Below are 16,396 nucleotides of genomic sequence, written 5' to 3' on the forward strand. Positions count from 1 at the left end.
GTTCTCTCAGTGGTGTATGTAGGACACTCTTGTAGTATGTGTTCCTGTGCCAAAGGGACATTCCATGGATTGTGAAATTTTGAGGCGATGCATATGGGACAGTAGGCGACAATGGCCGGTTCTGAGTCGAAAGATGATAGTTTGTTGCCATCTCTCCAGGTCCAAAAGGCTTGTGTCCTCCCCGGTGATGTTTTGTTGGTGTCACCATTCTTGTCGAAGCTTGTATTGGATGAGTGTTTTTGCTTCTGGGTAGGAGATTGGGTGCCGTAATTGCTGCCTTTTACTTCCAGCCTTGGACAGTCTGTCGGCCTCTTCATTTCCACTGATATCACAGTGGGATGGTATCCACTGGAGTGCTATGGTTCTTGTCTGTGAGAGCTGAGAGAGTGCTCTCTGTAGTGCTCCACTTGTGTTGGTTTTTGCTGGTGACATGACAGTTTCCAGTACAGACTTGCAATCAGTTAGAAAGAAAAGATGTGTGTCGAGTCCTGCGAGGATACTAAAGATGTTGACAGCTTCCAGTAGGGCGATCTGTTCAGCTCTGTATTTGGTGGAGAGCTTTTCAGTAGGCAGGGATTTGGATATATTTTCTCCAGTTGGGAGTTGTATATATATTCCGCTGCCACCATTTTTGATGGCCTGTTCGGCAGAGCCATCCGTGTAGACATGTGTCCACTGGGTTGTGTTGTATTCCTTGTCAAGCATCTCTTGCGTTAGGGCCTTTTGTTGTTGAATCTTGTTTCAATTTTTCTCTCGCTGTTGTGAAATCAACATGTAGTTTTCCCACTGTTGGGTTCCAGAATGCCTTGTAGTGCTTTCTTCTTCCTCTTGGAATGGTTTCTTTTGCTGCTTTCAGAATTTCATCGGTCAGGAGGCAAGTGTTCTGGTGTATATTTTCTGTGAAAGACATTTCTTCACATAGCTGCTCAGTATTTTCTAAGCTGTCCAGTTTGCCTTCTTGTATTTCCAGCTCGGCTTCTTGCATAATGTTGCATGTACTCCTTTGGATGTTATTTTGAGAGTCGCAGGAACATGGTCACTTCCACGAAGTTGCTCGCAGACTGTCTTTTGTGTGAGTTTTTTCAATATCTGCTGTTGCCATTGCCAGGTCTGGTGTGGACATCATCTTCCAGGCTGTGGAATAGCAGATTGGAGTATGGTGAGGCTGGTTGATGAGGGCAAAATCATTATCCAGCATCCAATCTTCCACTTCTTCCACTTCTTCTCCCCTCTGTCTAGGTGTGTATATCCCCAACTGGGTGAGTGACTGTTGAAGTTACCGACTATTAGGTAGTTGTGAGAGTCAGTTGGGATCTTGTCCAGTTGCAGTGGTTTGTTGGGTGGAGAGTAGCAGGAACTTTACTGAGAGAAATTCTGTTCCTGCATCTTCTGACTTTTGGGTTTCCATTGCAGGGATGTTATTTCTGACTTGGGTTAGCACTCGTCCTTTATGCCTTGTTTTCCTGTCATGTATAGATCGTAGCCATGCACAAAGAATTTTGGTTCTCAGTGAGGAGTGTCTCCTGTGCACAAAGAATATTAATTTCGTTTCGGAGTAGGTACGTGTACTCTTGTAGTTCCGTTTTTTCATTCTTGATGCCTTCTGCGTTCCAATGCATGACTTTGAGAGACTTTCTAGTGTTGCCAGTCGCTTGGGTAGGCCCCTTCGAGGCTTGGGGCTTGGCACCACTCCCCCTTGGCTGTGTTCCAAGGGAGTAACACCATAACGTTGTCTGATATAGAGCCATATCCATGATTTGTTGGTGCATGTGCATCAATTTCCCGAAAGATTCCCTACACTTACTGGTTATGCACGCTAACCTCAGTGGGAGGTTTGATTTCGAAGTGGTCCTACTCCTAGATGAATTGTCAACCAAGGCTAGAGAACTTCATCTGTCCTAGTGGGTCCAAGGAGTACCTTACACCTCCTTTGATAGCACCGCGTCACTACCCCAGTAGGGTGCTTTGTTGTCTGAGTTTCCTTCTCATAGGGAATTTGCCAGCCAAGGCTGATGGGCATCCCCTGCCCAGGTTTTGAAATCAAATTTAACCTTCTCCTAGAGGGACGACTGTACATAGCTAACGAGCTCCCTCTACCCAGGTTTTGAAATCAGAGTTAACCTTCTCCTAGAGCAATGACTGTACGTAGCTAACAAGCTCCCTCTGTCCAGTTTTTGAAATCAGAGTTAACCTTTTCCTAGAGCGACGACTATGTAGCTAACAAGCCCTCTGCCCAGGTTTTGAAATCAGAGTTAACCTTCTCCTAGAGGGACGACTGTACGTAGCTCATGAGCTCCCTCTGCCCAGGTTTTGAAATCAGAGTTAACCTTTTCCTAGAGGGACGACTGTACGTAGCTCATGAGCTCCCTCTGCCCAGGTTTTGAAATCAGAGTTAACCTTCTCCTAGAGGGACGACTGTACGTAGCTCATGAGCTCCCTCTGTCCAGTTTTTGAAATCAGAGTTAACCTTTTCCTAGAGCGACGACTATGTAGCTAACAAGCCCTCTACCCAGGTTTTGAAATCAGAGTTAACCTTCTCCTAGAGGGACGACTGTACGTAGCTCATGAGCTCCCTCTGCCCAGGTTTTGAAATCAAATTTAACCTCCTAGAAGGACGACTGTACGTAGCTTACGAGCTCCCTCTGCCTGAGTTTGGAATCAGAGTTAACCTAGAGGGATGACTGTACGTAGCTAACGAGCTCCCTCTGCCCAGTTTTTGGAATCAGAGGTTTCCATTCTCCTATACTGATAACCTTTCCTCTGCATGGCTAATGCACTCAGTAAGTGCGGGTTTGGAATAAAAATTGTCCTTCTCTTAGACTATGTTGGCTCATGGCACCTTCTTCCATATTATCCGGTGAAACCCCCCACTAAGGAAGGCTTCCCCAATCCACCAACCAGGGGACGCACCTCTACGCTGTGTAGTCCCAGCGCGAGAATAACATTAATTCAATAAATCTATTAAAAAGTTAACTGGGGTTTTTTCATGTAGGCCTAAATAATAATTTTTCGGAAAGAATGCAGCATTAACATAAACCTGTTCACTACTATCTGCCTTATAAAATATTTATAGTGCAAGCAACTTATAATATACATGTATGTTTTCATGTGTAATACAACAGTTGCTCATAATTTTCTTTTTGTATTTTTTGTTTTATTAATGACAGTGCCAACCATTATTACCGATTTTACATGTGTACTTATTCTGATTACTCATCGTTATAACTGATGCTCGATAACAAGTATACATTGTGGAGATTCATAATTAACAGAGTTGCCATTATTTACTTTGGAATTCCTGTCAGTGTCATACATGTGATGTCATTGTTTCTACCAGAAAGAGATTTTTGGGTATGGCGCAATGGAAATGAATGAAACCAGTCAACAGGGGGTTATGGGGGGGGGGGGGGGGTCTCCTGCAGAAAGAAAATGGGTTAAATTTAGGGTTAAGAAAATCATACAGTAGTGATAAGAGTAATTAATTTTGTCAAAAGGTTAACTTTAAAAAAATACATAGATCTGTCAAAATATTTGGGTATGGCACCATGCCCATCTTACCCTCTGGCAGAAACCCTGGATGTCATATATAAATATTTTTCAACAGTATGTATGTCATTTAAAATTTAGAGGAACTCACATTTTACTTCAGAAAAAATTCAATGGTGATATTTTAAAAGTAAGTATGTCCAAGTAAACAGCAAGAAGTAGTTTATGCATATGTAAATAGGCTCTTGGGGAATCCCTGAAATGTCCAACACATTAATTCTGGTTTTATGGCCGCAAATGGATTTGATTAGCAAAAAAAAAAAATTGTTATAAGCAGATTGAATTAAAATTATTTTATGTAAATAAATGCTGGATTTCCATCTGGGTTTTTTTTCTGTTTTTTCTTTTTTTGTTAAATGGAGTGGAATTAATTTTTTTATGGACAAGCAAAAAAAAAGTTTTATACAAATTAAAAAATTAGGACTGGCTTTTGTCCTGGGGACATGCAATGAATGTAAATTTTGGATTTATTGTATTATGATCTGATTGATTTTTTTAATGAATTAAAATATATATTAAAAGAAGATGCCGACAGCTGAAGGAGCTAGTAATGTAGTAAGTCGTCTTTCAACAGGAGTGAGGGCAGTGTCCTTGTTTTGTAACAGTAAGAATTGACATGATCAGATCAACTCAACACTAAAACTGACAATATTAAAATAATAATAATAAAACAATAACTTGTACTAAATGTATAAGACAATATAAAGAATAATTGCCACTTTGATATAAAAGTATGAGGATTTTTCAAAAAACATTTGTGAAAGGGCTAGTTCCTATGGCTCTGATTTGTACAACAACCAAAAAATGGTCAAGATACATGTATAAATAAAACAGCATTGTGAAAAAAAAAAAAAAAAATTGTTTTGTTTAACGACACCACTTTAGCACATTGATTTATTAATCATCGGCTATTAGATGTCAGACATTTGGTAAATTTGACATACCATGGTCTTAGAGAGAAAATCCACTACATTTTTCCATTAGTAGCAAGGGATCTTTTATATGCACCATCCCACAGACAGGATAGCACATACCAGGGCCTTTAATATACCAGTCGTGGTGCACTGGCTGGAACAAGAAATAACCCAATTGGTCAACCGATGGGGATCGATCCTAAACAGACCGCACATCAAGTGATCGCTTTACCACTAGGCTACATCCTGCCCGCCATTGTGAAGAATGTAGTCTGTTCAGTGATTTTGAAATGATTATTTTTGTTTTAATGCTGTATACATACAAAACAGATCTCCAACTAGTATAGACAGATTAACAAATGGATAATTAAATATATACAAGTGAGTAGACAAATTCTTCTCTATGGGCTGTATTGCTGTTTTATACATATAAATATATATATATATATATATATATATATATATATATATATTATTCTATCTTGATCAATATTTGTTTTACAAATTAAACATACAAATAGAACTTCTTCTTTTTTTCTTCTTTTTTTATAAAGCTGTTCCTTTTCTTTTTATATCAAGTCAAATGTTTAAAAAGTGACAAAAAATGTAACAGGGGATAATTGGGTTATTATCTCTGACCGTAATATAACATGTCCAGTAGCGTTTCAGTTAATGATTATAATTATGTAATCTTACATGTAGCTCTTTTTTTCTTTTGAAGAAGATATTAATGCCATTTTACCATGGATTTTCACCTGCAACTTGGTGCAAGGCAGTCATCTTTTCTTTTACTTCTTTTTTTTAATGTAAAGTTAAAATTCTTAGTGGAAAGGTGTGTCAGATTAATCGATACAGCAGAGAGGTTTTATGACCTTGGTCTTTGATTTATAGTTAATTAATGTAAAAATGGAATAACACAGTAATAGCAGAATTTAATGTCACATTCACATTATAATAAATCATCATAGAATGCCAAAGGGAAAGAAAAGAATATTTGTTCAATGATGCCTCAATACATTTTAAACAACAATACAGCTTTTGATGTCTGATGTGTGGTTATTTTGACACATGGCACACTGGCGTAAGAAGTGGGGGGGGGGGGGGGGGCAGTTCTATGTGCCTTTATTGGTTAAGACAAAAAGAGGAAACCTGTTGTCACCAGATATGCTACTGCTACTAAAAAAAAACAGGACAATACATACCATAGTCTAGTTTGATGTTTAAGTCACTGGTTAGGATGGGGAAAACCTGAATCCGTCAAGGGTTAGAATCCAACTACCCATCACACCTCAGGAAAGCATTCTACTAGAACCCCTGAAATTACCCACTGCAATCAGCTATGTGATGGAGATTGCTATGGAGTTTTTGATTCTCCATGGCATGGTTTTGGGGTTGGGTTTTTTTTTTTTTCCATAAATATTTTCTTAATAGAAGGGGTTGTACCACTGAGCTCCTTCTCACGTCCTAAATATCGAAGGATCTGTTGCAGGACTAGCTCTGCCACTGGCCAAATTCGCCAGTTGCAAAATTTTAAACCCCATTGGCGAATATTATTTTAATTTGAGGAAATAATTTCCTGTAATAAGTGGTATTTTTTGGAAAAATAATGGTGGGTTTCTGCAATTTTTGAAGTTAAATTGATAAATTGGTGAAAATTTCTACACATCCAGAGCTAGCCCTGTTAATTCATATCTTACACTAATAGTAGTGAAAGATAAGTCGCATTTTTATTTTTGATGGCTCAGCAAATTTTAAATATATTTTTATACACTAGAACTTTGAGGAATTACCACTTGTTAAAACTGGAAAGCTCAAGTGATCGTCTCAAAATTGAATCAAAGAGATGATATTGTTTTGTATGTTACTTATATCAGTTCTATGGGGTTTTTGGGGGTGTTGTTTTGGCATCATGATAAGATTTTATAAACAACATTGGTACCCAGTATTCATATTTAGGATTTAATTCAACAACAACAACAAAACCCCATTACTCTTCCATAATTTGCAAAAATATATACACTTACATGTACATGTATATACACATGTACATGCATGTAGACTAAACCAGTCACAATTAAATACAAGTTAGGCTATGAATTTAGCATCATTCTGTGCTTCCATGAATCACAAGTTCTGGGTCAGAAGTGTACTATTATGAGATGGAATCCCAAAATATCTATCCCAAAGAATCCTAAAAAAAAACTTCCAACATTCGATGCCTGCAACTGTACCTGGCTGAGCCTATCTCTTGGGCCATCAGGAAAAAAGAAAGAACAAATGTTTTATTTAACGACGCACTCAACACATTTTATTTATGGTTATATGGCGTCAGACATATGGTTAAGGACCACACAGATATTGAGAGAGAAAACCCACTGTCGCCACTTCATGTGCTACTCTTTTCGATTAGCAGCAAGGGATCTTTTATATGCACCATCCCACAAACAGGGTAGTTATTGAATACCACAGCCTTTGAGATACCAGACATAGTGCACTGGCTGGAACGAGAAATAGCCCAATGGGTCCACCGACGGGGATCAATCCCAGACCAACCGCACATTGAGCGTGGTAGATACAAGGTTCGCAGCCCAGTACTGGCTCCCACCTAGAGCAAGTTTTAATAACTCAGTGGGTAGGTACAAGACCACTACACCCTCATCTCTCTCACTAACCACTAACCAATAACAACTAACCCACTGTCTTGGACAGACAGTCCAGATGGCTGCAATGTGTGCCCAGAACAGCATGCTTGAACCTTAATTGGATATAAGCACAAAAATAAGTTGAAATGAAATTTTTATCGGTAGGAGGAGCCTGTGTGGCAGCCGTTGGTTTTCTCTTTCTTTTGACAAAGTGGCAAAATAACCGTACATTGGGAATCAAATAACTATAGTTTAAAATGTGCTAAAGTGTTGTTAAACAAATACATTCCTTAAAGTTTCCTTTTGCTTATAAAAAATGTTCTGTATAGTGACTGTGTGGGCATCAAACACTGTTCTTTTTTCACAGTATGTCCATGTCTAGAGGTGTTTGTCCCGCTAGAATTAAAATTATCCATTATTGTATGTGTGTTTTATACCAAATAGACACACACGTGATTTCTATTTTAGTGGGGGGGTTTAAGGATAGGTTGTGAGGATTCATGAAGCGACAAAATAATTGTGTGGCTTCTTTAAAATTTTGATCATCTACATTTTGTATGTCCATTGATTGAAATCTGTAACATAATCATATTTTTAGCAAGTGGACCGGCATCAGTGTGCTGGCCATGGATCACATACATGTAGTTAATTAAGAAAAGGTGTGCGTCTGTCAAAGAAAGGACACTGGTGTCTAACTCGATGTTCAAGTATCTTTCTTTTTTTTAGGAACGTTACAGTATTGATTTTTGTGTGTGCCACTGTCATCATCACTAGAGCAGAAATACACCGTGAGGTTTTATCAGTGGACTTTTTTTTCTTGCTGTACAGATTTGTAACATTGCATAGTTACCATTTGTTTGTTTCTTTTGGTTTCTAGTGACAAATTGTCGTACAGTATACATAGTTATGTATAGGGTGTGAAAATGTTCAAAACCCGCAGCCATCAGGACTTGATGGAATATGGGGTGTGCAGGTTCGTCACAGAGAAAGGCTGCCACACGACCTGGAATTAGAATTAACAGTAAGGTCCATCTGCATGGATCTGTGTTGTCTTTCCAGTGCTCTGTTTTGTGGCTTTGTATGTGATTCTTAATTTATATATATATATATATATATAGTAGCCTGGTAATCTGTTCATTTGTATTTTTGTTCTGTATAAAAAAAAGTTATTGATTTATCTCTGTGTTTTGTGTGTACATGTACAATGTAATTATCCCGTCAAAAATTTCAATGTTACTTAGTCAAGTCTGTGTTTGTGGATAAATGAACTGATTTTAATATGATAGTTGTTTGAAGTGTTATTTCAGCAAATATTGTTTAAACAGCTTCCAACAGTGACCAATTTAGTTATCTTTATTGGTAAATATTTAATAATTTTATTGTTAAAGGTGTGAAAGATTGTGTCAGTGAGTGAGTGGGTGTGTAAAGGAATGCCTATATATATATATATGTAGTTTGTTTTTGTTTAAGAACACCACTAGAGCACATTGATTAATTAATCATAGGCTATTGCATGTCAAACATTTGGTAATTTTGATAGGTACCGATAGTCATCAGAAGAAACCAGCTACATTTTATCTACCACAGCTTTTGACCAGTGTTGGTGCACTGGTTGGAACGAGAAAAACCCCAATCAGTTGAATGGTTCGATCCTGCGATCCAAGCACCTCATTCGAGCACTCAAATGACTGCATGTTGAAGCTCTTAAACTGTCAGGGAAAACATACATTTATTTGTTTCTTCATTTTGTTATTTGTGTATTTCTGTGATAATAATAATGCTTAAAAGTGTGACAATGTGTTTGTACACCATTGGTACATTTGATCATTGTCCCATCAGGCCCCATGTTATTAAAGATCATTCTTTCACACTGAAAAGTATATATTAAAATACAATTAAGCGCATGGTGTACCATGTATGTATTTTGTCAACAAACCTCTCCCCCATGTACTATCTCCCTGTACTGCCCAAATTCCACCTTCACCTCACCCCCATTGGTGTGTATATACTTCATGGATGGCCCCTTTTGTAAAACATTATTCATTCTCTGTACTTTTGATACTGTAGTAAAATCTGAAAGTTTAGCTAGCAGAATGAAATTCTGTTCATGTTAATTCCAATTCGAATGTGTATCGGAAATCCAGACCTCACCAAGAAAATATTTTAGGGGAGTGATTAATTCCTCCCCTAACTTAGATTTTGGGGAGACATTTAAGATATTTCCATATTGAGCACTGATATTTAATCCTTTGGCAGTACCTTTTGCTAATCCACACAATCAAACATTTTTTCTTTCTTTTTTTTACTACAGTATATTAAATTTTATAACATCATACATACAAAGTGTGGGTAGCTCCCCTCCCAGTAGTGCCCCCCCCCCCCGACCTCCCCCTTCCAAGTATAAAATCATGCCTATGCCAGTGAGGAGAGCTAATTACTTAGAGGATCGAATGATGGAAGCAGAAGTGATATCTCCTTTAAGTGGTAATGTCTGGATATCATGTTACAGTTTTGACAAAATAAAATATCTCTTGAATGTCATGAACTATGGCCTGAAAGAAATACTCAGGTTGATTTGATTTAGTGGTTAATGTGTCCGTTTGTGTAATATCTATGTGAAATCAATATTTGTTTAGTATCGGCTATGTACATTGTATGTATTGTGAGATCAGTTTCATTTTATTTACTTGCATGCATGATATATGTGACAGTACTAAGTTAACGTTTACTTGTAGTATCTGTGTTTTCTTCATATACATGTATGTGTTAGTTAGATACAGTACAGTACCAGCTTGTACACTGTAAGTTAGTCAGTTGTGCATGTACTAGTTCATGTACATGTACCTTTTGTATTTGTTTTTGGTTTCATTAAATTGAATAATTTAAAATTAATGTCATTTTCAGATGAAGGAATTTTGGAAAAGTTCATGTAGTGTTTTCCCTAGCTTGTTTTAGCATGGTGCAGCACCATGCCTTAATAGTCTAGCACCATCTTGCCTTAATCAGCACCATGCTGTCCTGAGATTAAACAAGCCTTTTTCAGTAATTAATTTTAAAATTGCCTTTATAAAACACCCAAAAGGTATTATTAATTAATAAAATATGCCTTTTATATCTTTTGCCATTCATTTATTAAAGCAAGCACATAAATTACATTAATGTTTATTTCAATTAATTTGTGTGTATTTTTAATGAAAAACAAGAGCCCCAAAAATGGTGAAAATGCCCCAAAAGTGTTTGGTCTACCATGCCTTGCCAAATTTCTAGGGAAATCACTGGCATGTATTATAATAAAGAAGTAAAATTAAATGCAAATTGTATACAGTGAATTGTCAGTATGTGAATATGTACATGTATGCATGCATATCATAGCAAAATTAATATGTAACTACAATTTGTTTGTTTTGTTATTAAAAGTCAGTCAGTGATGTATAATCTAATATGTTTAATTCTCTTCTATTTGTTTGTCAAAAATGCTTTTCATACTCAATACATGTATGTACTCTATATGATTTAAGAAGTTGATAATTTTTATTGTCATACAGTTAAGATTTTAGAGGGGTTTAATTCACTGTAGTTTAAGTTTGTAATTGTTACTTAAAGTATTCCATCTTCTCCCCATCCCCAACATGGATGTACATGTAGTTATGGATATGTGATAAAAGTTATGTCTCATATATGAAAAATCATGTGGTTGATCATGTTTGTGGTCTTATGTACATGTAAATTATTTCACATTCTCCACAACTGGTATATCAGAGACATGTTCAGGAGAGTGGTAGGATCGATCCCCATCGGTGGGCCCATTGGCCTATTTCTCATTCCAGCCAGTGCACCATGACTGGTATATCAAAGGCTGTGGTATGTGCTGTCCTGAATGTGTGAAGGCGGTGAATGTGGTGAAAGATTCCTTGCTACTAATAAGGGGTTTCCTAGCTCTCTATATATGTCAAAATTACCAAATATTTAACATCCAGTAGCCGATAATAAATAAATCAATGTGCTCTAGTGGTATTATTAAACAAAACAAACTTTGGTTTAAGAGGGCGAGCGATCATGATTACTCACTAGACTGGCTTTCAAACCTACTGTTAGATGAATGTGAGGTGACAGAAAATGATGGAACCAGTCAGTTACCCAGTAGTTTGAAAGTGCTTGGCCTTCTGAATATGTCACTGGTGGGCCCATTGGGCTGTTTCTCGTTCCAGCCAATGCACCATGACTGGTATATCAAAGGCTGTGGTATGTACTACCATGTCTGTGGGATGGTGCATATAAAAGAATCCTTGCTGCTAATCGAACAGAGTAGCCCATGAAGTGGCGACAGCGGGTTTCTTCTCTCAATATCTGTACGGCCGTTAACCATATGTCCGACACCATATAACCTTAAATAAAATATGTTGAGTGTGTCTTTAAATAAAACATTTCTTTCTTTCTTTCTTTTTTTCTTTCTTTATGTCAGTGGTGGTACATGTGTGTGTGTATATATATATATATATATATATATATATATATATCTGTGAAGTGTATGTAACAGAGACTTAGTTCCTAACAGGACTAGCTTCTATAGCAATTAATAGCGGGTTTCTTCTCTCATTTATTCGATCACAGTTACCATTGTTTGACACTAATTCATGGCTGGTGATGATTACTGTGCTGAAGTGCCATTTCTCAAACAGCGTATCATTTCACCAACCTATATAATCGAAAATAATACTTTTATTAGTATACTAATGGTATCATATTGTTCCTTTTAATGAACAATTATAGCTATATCATGTTGTTTATTTGTCAGCAGAATACTGCAAATAATTTTTTCTTCCAAAGGAGTGTTTATATGTATTGCCACAGCAACCCACATGTACATGTCACGGATTTATGTACATGTACTTTGAAGTATATATCTTATGTCTTTCCATTATTGATTTTCTGTAATATATTTGTTAACCATATGTGCATATACTAGTGAATATAAAAATACCTTTTAATGGAAACTACATACAGACAGCACTTCCTGACGCTGTCATCGTATTTCGTTATTAGTAGATTACATGCATCTGCTCATTACTGAGATAGTCACTGAATGTGGACTATATATCTAGGAAACATACATGTACATGTTACATACACACATTCATTATTAAAATCTAATTATTAAATGAATTTATAGGACATCATGATTCGGACCGTTTCATAAGTTTTAATTATTTAGATTGGTTTTTAAAATTCATGAAATAGGAAGAAGTCAACCATTTGTAGGTCTCAAAATGCAACGTGATATAACTGATTAATTGTCTGAATTGTTTTGGATTTTTTTATTTCCTCGTTCAAGATGAATGATTAAATATTTTTATTATGTATATGAAACAAAATGAAGATACTGGTTACATGGGCAGGTATTTCCATGCATTGTTGGATTTAAATAAATAAAAGGATATAGTCAGTTTAGAATATGAAAGTAATGGCAAAAGTTGTGCAGTCTTATTGTTAATATCTCAGTGAATATTGCATGTAAAAGGTTAAGATGTTGCTTTGTTTGTATTTATAATGCTTTTTATGAGATTCCTTCAACACATTCCAAGTTAAACTAAATATACTTGTCTTGAGAATGATTCTGCTAGATACAATACGGCAGGAAACAGTTAAACTCCAGCATAGACGGCATTTTATCTCACTCCTGCATATGTAAGATCAAAAATAGTTCATGAAAGAATTTTTTTTTTTTTAAAGTTTGTTTTGTTTAATGACATCACCAGAGCACATTAATTTATCAATCATCAGCTTTTGTATGTCAAACATTTGGTAATTCTGATATAATCTTTGCTACGGTATAGTTTTCTGTTAGTAGCAAGGTATCTTTTGTATGTCAAACATTTGGTAATTCTGATATAATCTTTGCTACGGTATAGTTTTCTGTTAGTAGCAAGGTATCTTTTATATGCCCTTTGTTACAGACAGGACATCACATACCACAGTCTTTGATATACCAGTCATGGTGCACTGGTTAGGATGGGAAAAAACCCAATGAGAAAATGGGTTCTCTGGGGTGATTCGATCCTATGATGCAAGCAGCTTAGGCGAGGATTCTACCTACTGAGCTAGATCCTACCTCTCATATGAGAAAGTCATGTATATCAAACAAGCAGTTTATATGCCAATCTAATTAAAATTAGCTCCACAATTACATGTGGATCTAACAGCTCATGTCCAGTTGACCTTCCATTAGACCAGTCAAAACCTTACTGCAGAATCATGCCAGTGACATGAAGAAAATTTAAAAACGTTCAGAATTATGCCGAGGTTATACAAAATGATTCGGGTGAATTACAAAATATGCCGGAAACTAATTTCACTGCCATGATATAACATTTTAATGTAGAACTTTTGTTTCAAGATGGAAAAAACCTGTGATAGAATGGCCATAAAAGCTATTTATTCTAGTGCACAATCCAGAGTTTATTACTGCACTTCTACCCCCCTTTTTTAATGTTGAAAAAGGCCAATACGTTTGCTTAAGCGGCAATCTAATTAAATTGGAGCTCGGCTATATGAACCATGACCATAACAACCGAGGACTGCATATATAACCTTAATGCAAAATGGTTACGATTATTATTTAATCCCGTTGCCATAGAAATAAATCAACGTTCAGCCATACAGTGTTAAATTAACTATCATTTTGTTAAACACCAGTAATTTCTATATATATAATATATATATATATATATATATATATATATCCCAAATAGCACTCCATGGTTGGCCCAATGTTGGCCCAACATATACCATACCGTTGGCCCAACGTAGACTGTCGACATTGGCACATGGTAATTTTGTCCACTGGGCCAACGTTAGCTCAATGTTGGTCATTCCATGTTGCACCAACGGTGTACCAACATTGTGCCAACATTTTCATACCACGTTATATAGTTGTCCCAATGTTGTGCCAACATTGAGCCAATGTAATTAAGAATAACAAAAGCACAGTTGTAACATTTATTATTGAACTGCATATCAATCTTGTTCATCATCTTTTTTGGATTCCGACTACATGTATGTCTCCATGGCCGCTGGCCTCGCACGTTGCCTCTCCTCCTCAAATGCTGCAATGACAAATGCAGAAGATAACGAAATTATTTAAAATTAATTTAAAGTATATACCACTGAATAAAAGGTTTGTTCGTGTGTATTCAGTATATGCAAATGTCACCTTGTTCAGACTATTACTGTTATAAAAAAATAACATATAACATTTCCCTCAAGTTAAAATGAAAGTACTTAAAGTTTGTTTTGTTTAACGACACCACTAGAGCACATTGATTTATTAATCATCGGCTATTGAATGTCAAACATTTGGTCATTTTGACATATAGCCTAAGAGAGGAAACCCACTATTTATCCATTAGTAGCAAGGGATCTTTTATATGCACTATCTGACAGGCAGAAGAGCACATACCATGGCCTTTGATATACCAGTCGTGATGCACTGGCTGGAACGAGAAATTGCCAAGTGGGCCTACCACTGGGCTACATGCTGCCCAATGAAACTACTTATTCATAATTCTAAACCTAAATAACCTAGCTATTACATGTCTTGCCACATACAGATGTGATATACAACTTTAAGCTTTCTCTTATTTTGTTCCATGTTGATGGACATTACTTGTCATGTCTTAGTTCTTGATTTGTTTTATCTTATTCAGTGTTACACATTAAATATGTTTAAAAAGATATAAGGGCTATTTCTTTTTAAAATGGTAAGCTTGAAGATTTTTCTAAATGTGGGAAGGGATGTCTATACAGATTCTGCTATGTTCACCATTATTAAAAAGTACCGAAAATGTGTAGGTAGGGGGTCCAAAAATGTTCAGGCCCTCTCCTCCCCACCCCATGTCTTTTAAAAGGAATAGCCATAATAAAATTATAAACTGAAAATAGTCAAATATGATGGCAAAAACTCACTTCCTTTTGCGGCCCCTACTTTGGTCCGATGCATATCTTAACCAATTTCTAAGATGCAGTTCCACTCCTGCCTCTTTTATGTTGCGACTGGCCTCAGTGGCGTCATGGTTAGGTCATCGGTCTACAGGCTGGTAGGTACTGGGTTCGGATCCCAGTTGAGGCATGGGATTTTTAATCCAGATACCGACTCCAAACCCTGAGTGAGTGCTCCGCAAGGCTCAATCGGTAGGTGTAAACCACTTGCACCGACAAGTGATACATAACTGTTCAACAAAGACCATGGTTTGTGCTATCCTGCCTGTGGGAAGTGCAAATAAAAGATCCCTTGCTGCTAGTTGGAAAGAGTAGCCCATGTAGTGGCAAATGAAATGATTTTCATTTGCCTTATAATATAGTGAGTAAAAAATAAAAATTATTTCAAGTCTAATATCCTATTTATTAGCCTAATAATTATGTTTAAATTGAGAAATCATTGTATAAGAATGCAGACAGTGATCATTTGTGACATCAAGTGTGATGTAACTCTCCTAGTTGGACATACCAAGATATTTTGAACCATAATATTAGGGGTAATAATACGTTTTATCACCTTTCTGAGAATTAATTTCCTGATGTCATTTTTTGTTCTCCTGCCAACCCAGTTGTACTGACAGGTAAAAGGCTTGGTGAATATGCACTCCATTATTCTCTCAATTACATCAGATGTAATGATGATCATCATCCTTTGCTGTTATGCGTCCAAAGAATTCAAATAGGCAACCTATATGTAATACCTAAATACAGCAGCATTAAATATCGTAAAATATGTTGCAAGTGGAAGTTATATATTATATATAAAATCACACATTACAGACATGATTTAGAATAAATGTTTTTAAAAGATTTTTTTTTTTTGTGAACAAATAATATATTATATTATGTCCACACACCTTACTAATAAAATTGCCTGAAATTTTCAGTATCACTTTGTAGGTGCCAATAGTTTTAATATAAATATCATATAGTTTTTAATTATAAATTTATTATCCCCAGATCAATGACAATGTCAGGCTTGGAGAGCCCTGAATCGCTGCCTTCCAGTATAATGCTTTTAACATCATCAAATATATTAAATTAAACAAATATATAACATAATCATAGCATTCATAAAGAGATGTTTAGCTTTTTGAAAAATAAAATAAGAAAGGAAAACAGAGAGAGAATGCAGGTAACATTTTGTTCAGTATCGCATCGTGATTTGCTATACAAGTATCGGAGATCACTACACAATTTAAAAAAAACAGTAATTGCTAATCAATTTTCAGTAGACAAGAAATACCACTAATGAAGATT

The 16,396-nt window shown here is 36.2% G+C and overlaps 2 protein-coding genes across 2 annotated transcripts in view; one reads left to right on the plus strand and one right to left on the minus strand.

The window, feature by feature from the left end:
• The window catches only part of LOC121368014, a 33,244-nt gene that overhangs the window by 1,295 nt on the left and 15,553 nt on the right, over positions 1-16,396 (plus strand). The window lies entirely within an intron of this gene.
• Positions 202-705, minus strand: LOC121368632. The gene has a single exon (XM_041493371.1). The coding sequence runs from the start codon at positions 703-705 to the stop codon at positions 202-204; it is 504 nt and encodes a 167-aa protein (XP_041349305.1).

The sequence above is a fragment of the Gigantopelta aegis genome, chromosome 3, assembly GCF_016097555.1.
Source record: "Gigantopelta aegis isolate Gae_Host chromosome 3, Gae_host_genome, whole genome shotgun sequence".
NCBI lineage: Eukaryota > Metazoa > Mollusca > Gastropoda > Neomphalida > Peltospiridae > Gigantopelta > Gigantopelta aegis.